The 17,890-nt window shown below is 41.3% G+C and overlaps 1 protein-coding gene across 1 annotated transcript in view; it reads right to left on the reverse strand.

The window, feature by feature from the left end:
* The window catches only part of EPHA6 (EPH receptor A6), a 621,363-nt gene that overhangs the window by 66,257 nt on the left and 537,216 nt on the right, over positions 1 to 17,890 (reverse strand). Inside the window, exon 12 of the mRNA XM_077816508.1 lies at positions 6,595 to 6,804. Within this exon, the coding sequence (XP_077672634.1) occupies positions 6,595 to 6,804 (210 nt within the window). The remainder of the gene's footprint in view (positions 1 to 6,594; positions 6,805 to 17,890) is intronic.

The raw sequence follows: 17,890 nt of genomic DNA on the forward strand, positions 1-17,890 counted from the left end.
CACTGTCCTTAGCTCAACAGCCCAAAAGAGATGGACACTTTTCTTGGCAATAGTCTGTTTGTGGATCAGTAATGATCCAACCAACCAGGCCTGATCCAGTCATTAAATACACCAGAGAAGGCAAAAATGTTGGTTTGCCTATCAATTTCATCTCTCTGCAAATGCTGGCCCGCTTTCCACCTGAGGCCTGGCTCTTTGTCCACACAGATGGGAGGCAATATACTGGCAGATTCTATGGTGTCCCATGGCATACATACTTCTCCATGGAGAATCTCTGGAATAATTTTTCCCAAAGCTACTGAAAATATTAATAGGAATAACTCCTGACACTAGCAAAAAATTAGTGGTGTGTGCCAACAGAAAAAGGATAGCAAAATCTGGCAACTTTTTAAAAAAAATGTGATGAGTGCAGTCCAAGAGGTAACCTCCTTCAGAAAAAGCTGTATTAGGAAGACTGCGACAAGGGTGGGATGGATTGTCGGACATGTTTTATGAGAAATTAAACACAGAAGTAAATAAATCTTTACAAGGGAAAGTAAAGAGATATTTGCTAAACCACACCAGAAGTATGTGATAGTAGTGAGACCTCAGAACATAGACTAGTGTGTGAAAATAAAAATATATATTGGACAACAACAGAAGAGCAACCTAGGATTCCCCAATGGATTGCAATACTCTCTAGCTAAAGGTTGTGTCTGCTGAGGGGCGCAAGTCCTGTTTGTAATACATGGTCAAAGGGTGTATGTTTAATCAAGCTGCTGCTTTTCATATTTCTTTAGTGTATACAGCCTGTTCTAGCCATAGTACATGACAACTTCATATTCTTTCATTTGAATTCTGCTCTCATACAGTATCTTCTCCAACTGCCAAGAGCTTGGCACCATTGTCTCCTGCACCATGGATGAGAATCTACAAAAAAAGGGGTCTTACGGCTTCAGATTGGCTTGATTCTTTCTAGGTAGACTCAGATTGCTAGGAAAATATCTAACTTGTGCCACTTTTTTCTTTTTGGCACAGAAATTAGGGTAAAAAAGGAGGAAGCACTATTTCCTGTGATCACAGAAAGAGTGTGTTGTACTTGGAGATAAATAAAGGAGAGGTGCACAGAACAATATCATTGTGGAATACGCCACAAGGCTCTTCTGTGGAGTACTGCATGCCCTATAGGTAGTTGGCTGTTAGAATCTCTATAAAAAGGAAATAAAGCAACCCATATCGTAGGAGCACAAAGTCTGTATATTAGCACCTGAAGTGCAAGGTTTACTCCGCATGTGGAAAAAGATTATATGGAATTGAATAGATTTTATGCTGCTTTGATAGATCTAGTAACATGCGGATTGGAGTAGAGAAGTTGTCCATGAGTTCTCCCACACGTTTGTTGAGAGCTGAAGGACATAGCTTCAAGGTCAAAACCCTGCGAGTATGAATAAACCAGCCTAAGGAAGTTCCATATTTTTTGCAACTGGAAGAAACTGATCTCTTTGCTTTCTCTTAGCATCATGCCTAAAAGCTACCCCAGGTGTCAGTAGATTCTGTTAGTGGATATTTTCCTGGCTTACAAGAGGATATTTATGACTTTTGGTGAGTAACATAATGAGCTTATAACTTTTTACTCAAGAACCACACTGCTAAGATCAGGTTTGTCAAGTTTTTGCAAGGTATCATCTCCTGAGTGAATGAGGTCCTGGCCATTTGGGAAAAAAATAGGTTCCTCCTGACATCCTAACTAGGTCAGAAAACCAATTATCTCTTGGCCAGTAAGCTGCTATAAGGTGACTTTGTGTCCTGGTTTTATCTTCTTCATTATCCAAGGTAGAAAGGGGGATCAGAGAAAATGTATTCTGTAAGATGTTTGGACACAGATGTGTGAGGGTCCACCTTGGGATCTTCCCTTGAGTTAACTTTAAGGCCTGCTTAAGGACCGACAACTTCAAGAGAGTCCTAATTAACTCATCAGATTTTGTGCATATCACCTTTATTATGTGCAGTGTCCTGATGGATTGGATGTAAATAACTGCCAAGTGGAATAGCTGTATAAGATCTTGCTGTAGAATAGTCGTATTGTGGCCCCTGCTGATTTACATATAACATTATGGTTAAGTTGTCTGGTCAGAGAAAAATGTTTTATTTCCAGAAGACTCTTTGAAAGGCTCTCAGGGCCAGCCTCACTAATCAAAGCTCCAGGATGCTGATACCATTCTCTGCTCCATTTGGAGTCAAAGCCTTTAGGAAATGGATAGCAGCTTGTGTGGCTGAGGAGCACACATTGTGAAGGTAAAATCTGCTATAGTTGTCAAGTGAATGCCGCAATTCAACTGTATTGACAATAGAGAGGGAGCTCAAGGCTTCCTGGGCTATAGTCACATGCTCTAGTGGCATATTGCCACTTTTTTATCATCAATCTATGGCTGAAACCATTATTCCCAGTAACGAATATATGTTCTTCTACCTTGTGTCTCCTGAGAAGAAGGAGAATTGGGATCACAGAGATTAGCTTCTGATTTGACTCTTAGGATATACATATCTTTCCTTACTGTATGCTGATCACGTGTCCCAAACTGAATTATTAACCTTTCTGTTCTTTAAGGATACAGCCATGACTCTAGGTATTAAAACCAAGCAACCAGTGATCCAATTACCAAATAACAAAGAAGGGCAAGAAAATCTCCAAGGGGAGGAAGAGAAGAAGGAAACCCCATGAGTTTAAATTATAGGTAAAATAGTTCATGAATCCAAACTAGTTTTGTGAACCCAACTTTTATGTTTAGAGGTTCACAAAGCCATTTTGCAGGTATCCTCAATTAATGAAGTCTGACATGAAGCGCTCTCTGCTTCTCTGCAGTTCTAGTCTCAAAAAAGAGCTCAAATGCAGGAAGGAGTGATGCAGAAGGCATGTCAAGTCATTTATAATGCTGTTTGTGGAGAGTTTTCAAGCAAAAAGCTTTGTGTATTATGCTGTGCTTTAGCACTATTAAGAACAGGATAGCTGCCTTTGTGGATAAAGGCTATCATTGTTCAACTCTCTACCCAGTGTGAATGATTGACCAAACAGACATAAACATATCTGACATATGTGCTATAGTCTAAAGCAGGTCATGATTTTACAATGAGTTACCTCATTATTGCAAAATCACAATACTACAGCCAAAAAGGCAGGCACATAATAAAATCTAAGCTCTATGAAACATATGGAACAATCGCTCAATAGTTATATCTGTTAAAATCTATTGAATAGATAAAGCCCATGAAAACTTTCTAAGGTTCTATGTTTTTTTACATTGAATAGGGGAAAATTCCTATTTTTGGTTAAACGGTCTACCATTTCCCAGTGGTTTTAACCAATTGTAACTTGCCTTAAGAATCAAAACAGTAAGTAATCCTGCATCTATTCCTCCAGCCATCACTATATTCAGTGGGAGGGTTTAAGAAATAAACAAGGGAAGCACATTTACAATGGAATAAATTACAAAGTTTCATGAGTCTTTTGTGTATAGAATATTAGTGCTGGAAGTGGTGTATTACAAAAAAGTTGAGACTGGATATATCTGACTTTCTTTTAATTTTTTTCAGTGTGCTGAAACGCTTTCAGTAAATGCCAGCAACATTTTGAAAGATTGTCAGTGTGTAGAATTTCAAACCATTTTTTGGTTTAACACCAAACAGACATACAAACCTGTTGTTTTGCAAAACCCTAGGCATATTATGGTAGCTACGGTGAATTCAGCAGGATGAACAGAATAGTCACTCCAATAGAAATACACTAGATCAGTTCCACACTGTGGCTGCAATCCACTTCTTAAACTGAAAGCACGTTAAGGAATAGGTTGCGTAGCCATTTTGTTTCTGATCCTTATGATGGGAACCCATAAGTCTATGGGCATTCTGGAAGGATACTCTATTAATTAGAATATGCTGTGTATCTGTGTAATCGTTTTAGTTTCTATGGTGCAGATTAACATTATTTGAAATGAGCAGATATTTAGTTAAGATTCTTAAAGTTAGTAAAAAGAACAGGAGTACTTGTGGCACCTTAGAGACTAACAAATTTATTTGAGCATAAGCTTTCGTGGGCTACAGCCCACTTCATCGGATGCACAGAATGGAACATATAGTAATATATATATATATACACACACATACACACACACATACAGATAAGCTGGAAGTTATCATACAAACTGTGAGAGGCTAATTAGTTAAGATGAGCTATTATCAGCAGGAGAAAAAGTTATTATCACTACAAAAGTTTTTTTCTCCTGCTGATAATAGCTCATCTTAACTAATTAGCCTCTCACAGTTTGTAGGGTAACTGCCAACTTATCTGTATGTGTGTGTATATCTATATCTATATATATCTTACTATATGTTCCATTCTATGCATCCGATGAAGTGGGCTGTAGCCCACAAAAGCTTATGCTCTAATAAATCTGTTAGTCTCTAGGGTGCCACAAATACTCCTGTTCTTTTTGTGGATACAGACTAACATGGCTGCTACTCTGAAACCTGTCATTAATGTTAGTAATCATTACAAAAAGGGAGTTAAAATTTTATTTTACCAAAAAGACTGTCGTTCAGTATGGAACTTCTGTCGACACACCAACATACTCAATTTCTTATTCCCCTCATATTGCATCCAGTATATCTTATGTGTTGTAAGTCAAGTTTGAACAGTGTTCTCCAGGTTCAAGAATTTAAAAACAAGTATTCTTCATTATAGCCAACACGTTTACTTTTATAGCATAATGCACTTCAGTATTAATATGAGGAGACTTAAACCTTGAAAACAAGGTCAGTACTCTTTCAGATAGTAAACGTAAGCAACATAATTAGATATCTGAAGTATAAATGGGGGGCGGGGTTGATCCTTCAGCTCTTCCACTCATAGTATTCCCACTGAAGGGAGTTCCAGACTCCTGAGTACCTATGAGGTCAAGTCTCTGGTAAGATACTTTTCAGAATATTTTAGATAATGTCAGTGGATCACTGGATGCCAATATCGGTCGAAAAATGTACAAGATCAACTTAATCTTCATCAACACTGCATGCCTTCATCACAGAAATGTGTAAAAATGCCACTAAGAAGATACTGGCAAACTTTCCAATGAACAAAACAAAGTTAACAGCAGAAAAAATATGTTAAAAAAGCTAAACTGTGATACACGTTTGAGTAGATGGATCCATAATGTTAACAGCATAGTAAGTTATCCCACTTCTCTAATTTTAAGAAGACCAAAAGAAATTAACATTCTTTATGCTAAAAAAGGCAGCATTTTTATTAATTTGATACTGAGGGAATAACCTGTGAAGAAAAATGATAAACTAGCAAGCTTGTTCACGGCTTTAAGGGGACTGAATAAATCAACATATTGCTATACTACCAGATAGTTCAAAAACAAGCTAGTCCATATGAAATTGCTAAAGGTTTGAGTGCTTAATAAAGGTGATCACAAACACAGTATAAAGACTTGCATGTGATCCAATTATGTTAGAATGCATTCTACCTGGAAAACAATGACCAAATGTTTCATGTGGTTCATAAGAATCAGCGAGAATTTTTTGTTCACTTTTTAAAAAAGCATGTCTTTGCAAATTTACACCAGGGCTGTGGGTGGGTATGATGGGGATTTATAAACCCCTAACTGAGGCCAAGACAAGAGAAAAGCTGGAACAGGACTGGGCCAGGAAAGCTCCGCTCCTCAGGCACTGCCAAGCATGTTCCTGGGGAAAGGAGCAGTATGAAAAGAGCTCCAGCAACCCAGCTAGTGGGGAAAGAGAGTTCCAGCAGCCCAGCTAGTGGGGAAGGAGAGAAACCATTTTCAGGAGGTGAAGGAGTGATTACCGAGGTGGCCCTGCTGTGAGGTTCCCCCACACCCCCCTGTAGGGACCACTCCAGATATAGGGAGAACTGTGTGCAGGGCACCAGAGGGTTGCCTGCATCAGGCCTGAGACTCTGGGGGTTTGGAACAAGGACTATTATCAAACAGCAGCCATGCCCCAAACTGAGACATTGGGTGGGGTAGGAAGTGGCTGGGGAAGGTGAATGGGAGGTGACCCAAGTGTAGGCCAGGCGGTGCTGTCACACTTTCAGGGCCCTAGTCTGGGACCTGGTGGAATGGGAGGACCTGGGTTACCCTATCACCTCCAGATTCCCCTATGCTTAGTCCTGGGACAGGCAGGACTAGGGTGCTACTGACAAGAAAGCTGACCCAGCTGACCCCTGTTCAGGGAGCCCCTCACACAGTGAACTGAGAGAGAGACTAGAGTAGCAGGCCCTGACCACTAGGCCTGCTGACTGGACAGACCACTCTGCTACTGTGGGGAAAAAGGGAGTGGAAATGTTGCTGGCATTTACTGAGAGGAGTAAAACGCTGGTTGATAAGAAAACTGGGTGGCTTCGGCATTACTTAAAAACCTTCAATGAAGATTACATTTAAAAAAAACAGCCCAGTTATCCAAGCCCCACACACTAATAATGAAACAAAACAGTCAATCCAAACTACTATGTCTGAGGCACAAATTAGGTTGAAATAGGAATAAAACAAATGCAGTTGACACAATTTAATAAACTGTTCAAATTAGATAAGAGACACTCACACTTGTTGTGTAAGCAGCTTCAGGGTCATCCTCTAACACTCGTGACAGACCAAAATCAGAGACTTTACACATGAGGTTACTGTTGACTAAAATATTACGGGCTGCCAGATCACGATGTACATAGCCCATATCTGAGAGATACTTCATGCCAGATGCAATTCCACGAAGCATGCCAACCAGCTGGATGACTGTGAAGTGTCCATCATGTTTCTGCAAGTAAGATAGTGCACAGCATAAGTTCAAGGAACATTTCTAGTTTTGATGTATTTAACACTATTTACATAAACTGCAGTTTGCATTTAAAAACTGATTATAGATTTAGGGTCCAATCCTGCACTTCCAATCCAGGCAAAACTCCCAGTGCAAATCCACTGTTATCACTTGCTAGTATTCCCACTGTTAGTTGGTTCTCCTCCTTCTTGCCCCCTCCTTTCTCTGCAGCCCTTCAGCTCTCCAACCTCTCTCTGTCCATTATGTGGGTCACCTTCCTTTTCCCTTTCTTTCCCTCCCCTCCATCAAATCCCCCTTCTAATCCAACAATTCCCTTGTCTTCCCAACCTTCAGTCCCCAGTGCCCCTTCCCTCCAAATTCCCAAAAACCTAAAATCAATTTTGGACTATAAATGAAACAATATATAACAAAGTCCCTCCTCCTGCCCCCCTCCCCCCACAAACATCTAAGACCCAATGGAAATGACATGCTGTATATCTGCTATTACTCCACTCACTTTAGCTTTGTATGCAGTATCCCTTTGTATTGTCAAAAATAGCTAAATGCACTCTGAAGGCTTGGAGCACATATAGTATTAATCAGTAATTTCAGCAGAGTGGATACTCTTATTTTTCTTTTGCTGGGAACAAGTCATAAAAATGCAACTCTTTCTACTGGCCTCTTAACTACTGTATAACATACCAGTAGCTATTGGTGCAAATCATTCAGTATTTTTAAAAACAGTAGTATATTTCCCCCCCTTAAGTGTTAAATGATTAGGAGCCCTGTATAAGTCAATACAGCTGATCTTATACAAGTTGAGTGTATTCACAATTTGTAACCCTCCCTTAGCACTGTAGTGAAGACACATGCATGTGTTATTTCTGATCTTTATTTTGGAGCTACTGAAAATGCTTTTGAGTCTAACTTTCGACATCCCTCTGTAATCAACCCTCATAAGCACCGAAACTCCAAGATGTGTCCTTTTAGGTCAAAAAAAGACCCATAGAGTGGACACATGATCAGATTTGTAAAGCTTTCAGCTGTAAGTCTCCAATCAAAGCAGAGATTTACAGACCCTCCATTTAAGCCAGTCATTTGTAATAGTTTTGCTCTTTAATGTCTACAACTTTATTATGCGCTTTAGAAGCAAAATGACTGGCCTGTGATAAACATTAACTCTGAGAACCAATAAGTTTCATAATTACTTTTTCCTCCTGGATATCCTGTAACTGTCCCAGCTGCTTCAATACTGTGCAGCCTACATGTCCTCAGCTCTGCTATCACAGAAGTCAATGCTGATCCCCCAAAGAGTCATGCTGCATCTACATAATCCACTGATTCTTCCTCTGCCTGCCCGACTGCCATCTACAGTCAGGCTGGTCCACAGTTAGCAGTCAAAGCATTGGGAAGGATGCAGTGAGGTACCCTGACACTCCATAAGTGGGGAGATGGTTCCTTCTTAAAGGGGCAATATTGCATCGGGGGAATCTCCCAGATGAAAGCTCAATGATTGGGGCTATCGTGCCAAAAATCTCCACTTGGCAATTAGGAACAGAGAGATAAAAAGGGATCTTCTCACTGACTCCAAATCCTCTCCCTCCAAATAATTAAGGAACCTATTCTGTCCTTCCCCTGTTGCAGCCACACAGGCCTAGGTGGTCTGACCTAGCAGCCACAGCTGGGCTACTGTTAGTCACAAGTCAGTAGTCAGGGAGCAGGGATCAGAGTAATGGCTTAAAGCCAGGATCAAAAGGCAAGGTCAAGGTCAGAGTTAGACCAGGGTCAGAGATGGCTACCAGGCTGGAATCATGAGGCAAGAGTCAGGGTCAGCATCAGGCTGGGGTCAGAAATTGGAAATCAGCAAGTGATGCAAAGTCTGGAGTCAAAGAACCCTGCATAGCTGCCCAGACAACTTCCTGGAGCACTCTCCATGGTGAAATAGTGACCATGGGCCAATCAGAAGGCCACAAGGTGCTGTCACTCTGGACCTTTTGGGCGGTACTTCCTGCAGTTCCCAGTCTCCACAGTGCTCTTTGGATGTGGCTCTGCATTGTCTCCCAATGATGATGTGAGAATGTCATCTGCCCCACACCTGGATTCTAGTCTTGTGGATCCTTACAAGAATTCTTATAGTTTTAGGGCTTTTATAACTGCTAAACATCTAAGACTGGAGTCACCTAGGCCTGGCCAAGGATCCGTGTCAAAAACTCATATTCATCAGTTCTCCACCCACAGAACAGATGCAGGTTAGTCTGACCCCACCCCTCTATCCCAACATACTCAAACATCCCCTGTTGGCCAGGTGCAGAGAGTTCATGTGGCGACCTAGCAGTAACTTGCTCCCTATAGCTACATACATTTGCTTCAGTATTTGGTTCAACGTGTCTAGAACTGAACTTTTCTCCCAACATCTTTGGACTCCCACACTTCATTATCATTGCTGACTGTTCTACCTCCACCACCTCCCTGGGAATCCAGGTTCAAAATCTCAGACTCATTTGCAACACCTCCAGGTCTCCCTCTAAAAACCAAAAAATATCATCCTTTCCTCTACTCTCTACTCCTAAATATCTGGACAGTGTCTAGATAATAACTTTTCTTAAAATATAACCTCTTTATACTCGCCACATTCTAATATAACTGAAATGCCTATGATAAAATTCATCTTGCTCTTCTGACATTCCAACTACGTCTCCCCATCCTTGTAATCCCTTTATTAACTTTGTGTTGTACTGCATCAAGTTCAAGCTTCTAATCCCCAACTTCCAGTCTCTTCACAGGTTTCACATCTGTCTACATTTTGTCTCTAATTTCACCCTTCTTTCCCTCTCACTCTATATATTCCTCCCAAATCCTCTCCCGTAACTGCTCCCCTTTTCCCTTCCCACACTTGGCTGTGCATCTCATTTCATGCTGCCCCCACACTTGGAACAGTCTCCCTTTTCCTGGCAGCTAAACATCCTTCTTCTTCCATATCTTTCCTTAATCACTTCTTTTGCATTGATTTCCATGCCAATTTTATTCCCTTGCTATCTCTGAACTGCTGTTTTCCCCACATATCATACTTGTCTGTCTGACTTAAGCTGACCAGGATAGAGACCCTGGGCCAAGTCATCCCTTGAGCAGTTCAACTGAGTCAATGAAGTTACACAAGGTAAGAACTAGACCCCCGCCCCAAAGTCTTATGCATTTGTAAATCTCTATGTGCTCCTGGGAGTCAACACAATCCTCTGGCAACTTTCCCACATGTCTTGCTTCATTTACGTGTCCTAAGGAGACATAAAACACTCTCTATCATACATCTGAATGATACAGTAGTTGTTATCTAGGGCTTAGTTCCAATTCCCAGGGCTTAGATATGCAATGTGCTTTTGATATGATTCCCACCTGGCTGCAGAGGGTGTTCATCAGCACTGGCAACAATTCAGAAAATGGTGAATTTGTGCAGTTCCATCAAATTTTTAAACAGGCTTTAATAACTTTACCAAATAAACTTTTGTCATCAGCTGAGGATATATCTAATGTCTGCCTGGTTCTGCATTTATGCTTCCTATCTAATGCTTTGGGAAACGTTGTTTTATGTTCAACTACAGATTTGTCTTGCAAAATCCTACTTAAATGAAAGGTTTCAGAGTAGCAGCTGTGTAAGTCTGTATTCGCAAAAAGAAAAGGAGTAATTGTGGCATCCGATGAAGTGAGCTGTAGCTCACGAAAGCTTATGCTCAAATAAATTTGTTAGTCTCTAAGGTGCCACAAGTCCTCCTTTTCTTTTTATTTAAATGAATCATTCCAATCAACCTACAGAACCTTCCAATCATTCTATAGCAGTGAATCTTAGTGTGCCTAAAATGTTATAGGCTGGTGGAGAGGATCAGTTAACTCAACAAAAATATCCCTCTCAGAAGGTCTACATTAGAAGCACCACATCTTAACTTAAAAGTTTTCAGAATGTGCTAGATACAGCCAGACAAAATAAGTATTTTACTTTGCCAAAAAAACGTAAAAGCCTAAAATTTGGCTATAGCTCAGCCCTTTGCAATCGAAGCAAAAAAAATCTGCTTCTGCACAAGCTTTCTCCATTTTGAGCACCAAGTAACTGTTTTGGTAGAATTTTCTGTATTGCTTCTGAGATCCTTCAGCTCTATCTTCAGTTCTCACTGGTTACTCTACCCTTTACATCTGAGTGAGCTCTAAACACTGAGTTAATGTTCTACTTTCCAGAAAGCAAATAAGATTTGACACAAGTATATAATGATATCTGACTGCAAGTGACAAAGATTCTATTTCAGTTTTAATTGATTATATGTTTGAAGTCAATAATTAGTTTACCAGGAACTAGTAGGCCTAATTTATATCTTATTGGCTGTTGACAGGTTCTTTGGATCATTTTTCATGAAAGCCAACTTCTCTTTGCTATAGTGTATTTGTTGTTATTATTTTACTAAGCATTGTACTAAGCACAAAGAACTTTACACAAATTCCTCAAGAATCACATTGCAACTAGGTATTACACAGACATATCATTCATTATGTGGCAGGCACTCAGATTTTTATTTTTGTCATTGAATTATGTCAGCTGTCAACTTCTTCTTTAGTGAACAGGACTCCATATAATGGATACCAAGTAATTTCATAAAACATAATAGAAATTATTTTAGTTCATTTTAAACAGTGCTGAATGATACTGTTTCACAATAGTTCCAAGTGCTTCCAGATCCAAGATTCAAGTATTATATACTCGTGTATTATGCCATCAGAACAGACTAGGGATGTGTATCTTTTTCCTTTACAGTAACAGACTATGTTATCTCTAGTAGTGCTCAGATTGGAAACAAAATACCAGCAGTTGCCCAGTAGCCTCAACTGTTCCACCCCCCTTCTCATCTAAAGCAGTAATAAGCAGGGGATATGACATAACCATTTACCCTCCTTCTGCCCCCCCATCCCTAAAGCACTTGTCTCTAGAACACAGCTACTGCAGAATGCTCAGCACACACTTTTATACAATTGTTTCAGCACCACTACGGATTTAAAATCTTTACATTGGCTCCCCTTAAGACTCCATATCACTTTGAATTTTTTGTTGTTGTACATATTAATTACTAAATTATTTTTGTACTCCAGATCATTAGACATATGACCCTTGTCACTAAATGGGCAGAATATTTACAATGGTTGTCATTTTAAACAACCTGTTCTTTGAGCAGAACATAACTATGGTGTCTGTGGGTAATGTTGGCTCTACAATGGCAACTATGGTAGTTTGCCCTCAGCCTAATCTTGAACCCCATGGATGATGGGACGTTATGTAACTATGATACTTGATTGTGGTATTTATTTCCAGCTCAATTTTTAAATGCCCAATCTGTTTTTTGGTTCAGAGAAAAAAAATTGCTGCCTTAACAGTCCCTACAAAAGGTACTGAAATGCTGGCTTTCTCCTACTGGGAAAGGAGTGCGCCTCCAATAAATAAGAGTGGAAGTGCATGTTGTGTGTGAAGGGAAAAGAGAGAGTATTAGTTATGAGCTTTGATGTTGTTGCCTCTCTTGCTGCAGATAAATAAGAAAGGGAACCATTAAATTTAGCAATGGCATGTGGCCTCTTTTCCCCAAAGATGACTTTCTGACTAGTGAGGCCACATTAGATGGATTTACAACATGTACTTTACAACTTCATTTTATAGAACTCTCTCCAAGTCTTCATTTTTCTCTTTCCCTCCCTTTTCCCCAACGTTATTTAATGTAGGCTTCTACTGCAGCATCTAACCTCTAGCTGACAGGAAGGGTGAGGTTGATGGCAAAGCTGCTCTGGGAATTACATAATAATGGCTGTTGCCTCCAAGAGCAATATACTCAGAGACTTCTTCCCTCCAGAAACTTATCTTTCACTTCTTTTAGCCTCTACTAGACTTGCCTTGGGGAATTAAAGTTTGGTAATAAATCCTGGCCTTATAGTTTACAGTATAGTCTGCTACTGTTCATGCATCAAGATAGCTCAACAAATTATTTTATATAGTCTTTAAAAACACTTTTTTTGAGGAAGAGGATTAATTGTTTTACAGTGTTTTGGTACATGATTACTTGTGGCACCTTAGAGACTAACCAATTTATTTGAGCATGAGCTTTCGTGAGCTACAGCTCACTTCATCAGATGCTGTAGCTCACGAAAGCTCATGCTCAAATAAATTGGTTAGTCTCTAAGGTGCCACAAGTACTCCTTTTCTTTTTGCGAATACAGACTAACACGGCTGTTACTCTGAAACTTGGTACATGATGCTTCTCAGTATTGAAATCTAGCTTTTTCTATGACCACTTATTGTTTTACAATGAAAGAGAAAATAATGGCATAGGCTTCTAAGCAGGAGCAGGGGCCTTTCAGAAAGAGGGACTACTCAAAAATGAGGAATTTAGTTAAACAGAAATTAAAAGGTACAGTGCAAAAAGTGAAATTCCTGCAAGTTGCATGGAAACTTTTTAAAGAAACCATAATAGAGGCTCAACTTAAATGTATACCCCAAATTAAAAAACATAGTAAGAGAACCAAAAAAGTGCCATCGTGGCTAAACAACAAAGTAAAAGAAGCAGTGAAAGGCAAAAGCCATCCTTTAAAAAGTGGAAGTTCAATCCTAGTGAGGAAAATAGAAAGGAGCATAAACTCTGGCAAATGACGTGTAAAAATATAATTAGGAAGGCCAAAAAAGAATTTGAAGAACAGCTAGCCAAAGACTCAAAAAGTAATCGCAATTTTTTTTTTAAAGTACATCAGAAGCAGGACGCCTGCTAAACAACCAGTGGGGCCACTGGACAATCGAGATGCTAAAGGAGCACTCAAGGATGATAAGGCCATTGTGGAGAAACTAAATGAATTCTTTGCATTGGTTTTCATGACTGAGGATGTGAGGGAAATTCCCAAACCTGAGCCATTCTTTTTAGGTGACAAATTTGAGGAACTGTCACAGATTGAGGTGTCATTAGAGGAGGTTTTGGAACAAACTGATAAACAGGACCAATGGTATTCACCCAGGAGTTCTGAAGGAACTCAAATGTGAAATTGCAGAACTACGAATTGTAGTTTGTAACCTATTATTTAAATCAACTTCTGTACCAAATGACTGGAGGATAGCTAATGTGATGCCAATTTTTAAAAAGGGCTCCAGAAGTGATCCTGACAATTACAGGCCGGTAAGCCTGACTTCAGTACTGGGCAAACTCGTTGAAACTATAGTAAAGAACAAAATTGTCAGACACATAGATGAACGTGATTTGTTGGGGAAGATTCAACATGGTTTTTGTAAAGGGAAATCAGGCCTCACCAATCTACTAGATTCTTTGAGGGGGTCAGCAAACATGTAGACAAGGGGGATCCAGTGGATATAGTATACTTAGATTTTCAGAAAGCCTTTGACAAAGTCCCTCACCAAAGGCTCTTAAGCAAAGTAAGCTGTCATGGGATAAGAGGGAAGGTCCTCTCACGGATTGGTAGTGGGTTAAAATACAGAAAACAAAGGGTAAGAATAAATGGTCAGTTTTCAGAATGGAGAGAGGTAAATAGTGTTGTCTTCCAGGGGTTTGTACTGGGACTAGTCCTATTCAGCATATCCATAAATGATCTGGAAAAAGGGCCAGAGCAGAGACAAAAGGGAATTGTCTTTTGTGAGCTGGAGTTTTCTCTACCTAAAGGCAGGGTAGTTAACCTCCTGCAGGGAAATTCACAAGTCTTCACAGACCTGAAGTTGTTTTTTACCTAAAAGCAACTAGAGAGGTTTTCTGTCTATTTGCCTGGAGACAAAGGTGTTAGTTTTTGGGGTTTGTTTTTTTTTTTTTTTTTAGGATTTTGATTTTTTGAACAAGAAGCACAGATCTTAAAAAGGAATTTTTTTTTCCTTTGGGCTGCTGAAAAGCAGGTTTTTGGCTGAAAGCAGTTAGAGTTTTTTTTCTCTGCTTTGGGTCCAGAGCAGAGACAAAAGGGAATTATCTTTTGTGAGCTGGAGTTTTCTCTACCTAAAGGCAGGGTAGTTAACCACCTGTAGGGAAATTCACCAGTCTTCACAGACCTTAAGAAGGTTTTTTTCTGTTTTTTTTTTTTTAACCTAAGAGCAACTAGAGGGATTTTCTGCCTATTTGCCTGGAGACAAAGGTGTTAGGGTTTTTTTTTTGTTTTGTTTTGTTTTTTTAGGATTTCTCTGTAAGCTGACAATCAGTATCAGAGAACATAGGTATCCGGACAGCACAACAAAATTTTACAAGCCAAGGTTTTTTTTTGTTTTGTTTTCTTTCTAACTCTCAGGTGTAAAGTTAGTTAAAAACAGAGAGGTTACGATGACAGACTCCATGGTTCAACAAAAGCTGGAATTAGCCAGATTTGAGGCTGAGGAAAAACAAAAGGAACATGAAAGACAGACAGAACTCATGCGGATGAAAATGGAAGAAAAGGAAAAAGAGAGGAAGCATGTGGAGGAGGAGAAGGAAAAAGAGAGGAAGCATGCACTGGAGATGGAGAAGGCAAAGGCTCAGCAGAATATACCAACAAACCCTAGCAATCCTTCTCCAGGTACCACTTCCCATCCCAGAAAGTTCCCCACCTACAAGGCAGGCGATGATACCAATGCCTTCTTAGAAAACTTCGAAAGGGCCTGCCTTGGGTACAGCATCTCTACAGACCAATACATGGTAGAGCTGAGGCTGCAGCTCAGTGGACCCTTAGCTGAGGTGGTGGCTGAAATGCCTAAAGAACACATCAACCAGTATGAACTGTTTAAAACCAAGGCGAGAGTCAGAATGGGGCTAACACCCGAGTATTCCCGTCGGCGGCTCAGAGCCCTAAGGTGGAAACCAGACGTGTCATTTACCTGACATGCCTACCACATTGTGAAACATTGGGATGCCTGGATATCAGGAGCAAGTGTTAAATCTCCAGAAGATTTGCCCTTCCTAATGCAAATGGAACAGTTCTTAGAGGGTGTTCCTTAGGAAATAGAAAGATACATCTTAGACGGGAAGCCCAAAACTGTAATCGAGGCAGAGGAGATTGGAGCCAAATGGGTGGAGGTGGCAGAAAAGAAAAAAACTGGTCGCAGTTGGAGCGGATACCAGAAGGGACAACCTCAGACCACACCTACTATCGGGGGCAGCCCAAGGCCCCAACTACCCCCCAAGGAAACCTCCAGAAACCTTATCGTCCCGCCACACCGTTCTCCAGCAACCCACCTCACCCCAGTGACCCGTCAGCTGGACGATGTTTTAAATGTAACGAGCCGGGGCATGTAAAGGCCAACTGCCCCAAGAATCCCAACAGATTACAGTTCATTGTAGTGGAATCACACCAGAGGTCCTCTGGCCCAGATACCTCCCAGATACCCTTGGAGCGGAGGGAAACTGTGAGTGTGGGCAGGAACAAGGTCACTGCGTGGAGGGACACCGGAGCACAAGTGTCTGCTATCCATGCTTCCTTAGTGGACCCCATCTTAATCGACCCAGAGGTCCAAGTGATGATTCAACCCTTCAAGTCCAACTCTTTCAATTTGCCTATAGCCAAGTTGCCTGTCTAGTACAAGGGCTGGTCAGGAATGTGGACTTTTGCAGTCTATGATGATTATCCCATCCCCATGCTGTTGGGGGAAGACTTGGCCAACAAGTGAAGCGAGCCAAGAGGGTGGGAATGGTCACCCGCAGCTAGGCTAAACAAGCCGTCATTCCTAGCTCTGTTCCGGAAACTTCTACCAGGACCCAGTCAGAGGTGATGGACCCGGACACCGGGACGATGTCTGCAACAGCAGTAGTGGATCCAGTCCCAGACAGAGCCAGAACCAGAACCGGTGGAACAACTAGCACCAGACCCATTGCCAGCACTGAATCCAGTACTTGCAACCCCAACACAAGAGGGCCCCACCGAACCTGAACCGGCAGCAGCCCATAACCCTACACAAGAGGTTCAGCCAGAACCTGAACCCCAACATAGTACACCAGTGGAGAGCGGTTCACTGTCAATGGAAACAGCCCCATCCCCTACATCGCTTCCAAAGGGACCAAGCCGAGGTCCACAATCCAATGAGGAACTGATGTCTCCAGCATCAAGGGAACAGTTCCAGACAGAACAGGAAGCAGATGAAAGCCTCCAGAGAGCTTGGACGGCGGCACGAAGCAAGCCACCAACTCTCAGCTCTTCCAATCGATCCAGGTTTGTTGTAGAAAGAGGACTTTTATACAAGGAAATTCTTTCTGGTGGACACCAGGAAGACTGGCATCCTCAGAGACAGTTGGTAATTCCAACTAAGTACCGGGTCAAGCTCTTGAGCTTAGCCCACGATCATCCTAGTGGCCATGCTCGGGTGAACAGGACCAAAGACCGTTTGGGGAGGTCATTCCACTGGGAGGGACTGGGCAAGGATTTTTCTACCTATGTCCGGTCTTGTGAGGTATGCCAAAAGGTAGGAAAACCCCAAGACTAGGTCAAATCCCCTCTCCAGCCACTCCCTATCATTGAAGTTCCATTTCAGCGAGTAGCTGTGGATATTCTGGGTCCTTTTCCGAAAAAGACACCCGGAGGAAAGCAGTACATACTGACTTTCATGGATTTTGCCACCCGATGGCCGGAAGCAGCAGCTCTAAGCAACACCAGGGCTAAAAGTGTGTGCCAGGCATTAACAGACATTTTGCCAGGGTAGGTTGGCCCTCGGACATCCTCACAGATGCAGGGACTAATTTCCTGGCAGGAACTATGGAAAGCCTTTGGGAAGCTCATGGGGTAAATCACTTGGTTGCCATTCCTTACCCCCATCAAACAAATGGCATGGTGGAGAAGTTTAATGGAACTTTGTGGGCCATGATACGTAAATTCGTAAATGAGCACTCTAATGATTGGGACCTAGTGTTGCAGCAGCTGCTCTTTGCCTACAGAACTGTACCACATCCCAGTTTAGGGTTTTCACCATTTGAACTTGTATATGGCCGTGAGGTTAAGGGGCCATTACAGTTGGTGAAGCAGCAATGGGAGGGATTTACACTTTCTCCAGGAACTAACATTCTGGACTTTGTAACCAAGCTACAAACCACCCTCCGAACCTCTTTAGCCCTTGCTAAAGAAA

This window comes from Eretmochelys imbricata, chromosome 1 (assembly GCF_965152235.1).
Source record: "Eretmochelys imbricata isolate rEreImb1 chromosome 1, rEreImb1.hap1, whole genome shotgun sequence".
NCBI classification, from domain to species: Eukaryota; Metazoa; Chordata; order Testudines; family Cheloniidae; genus Eretmochelys; species Eretmochelys imbricata.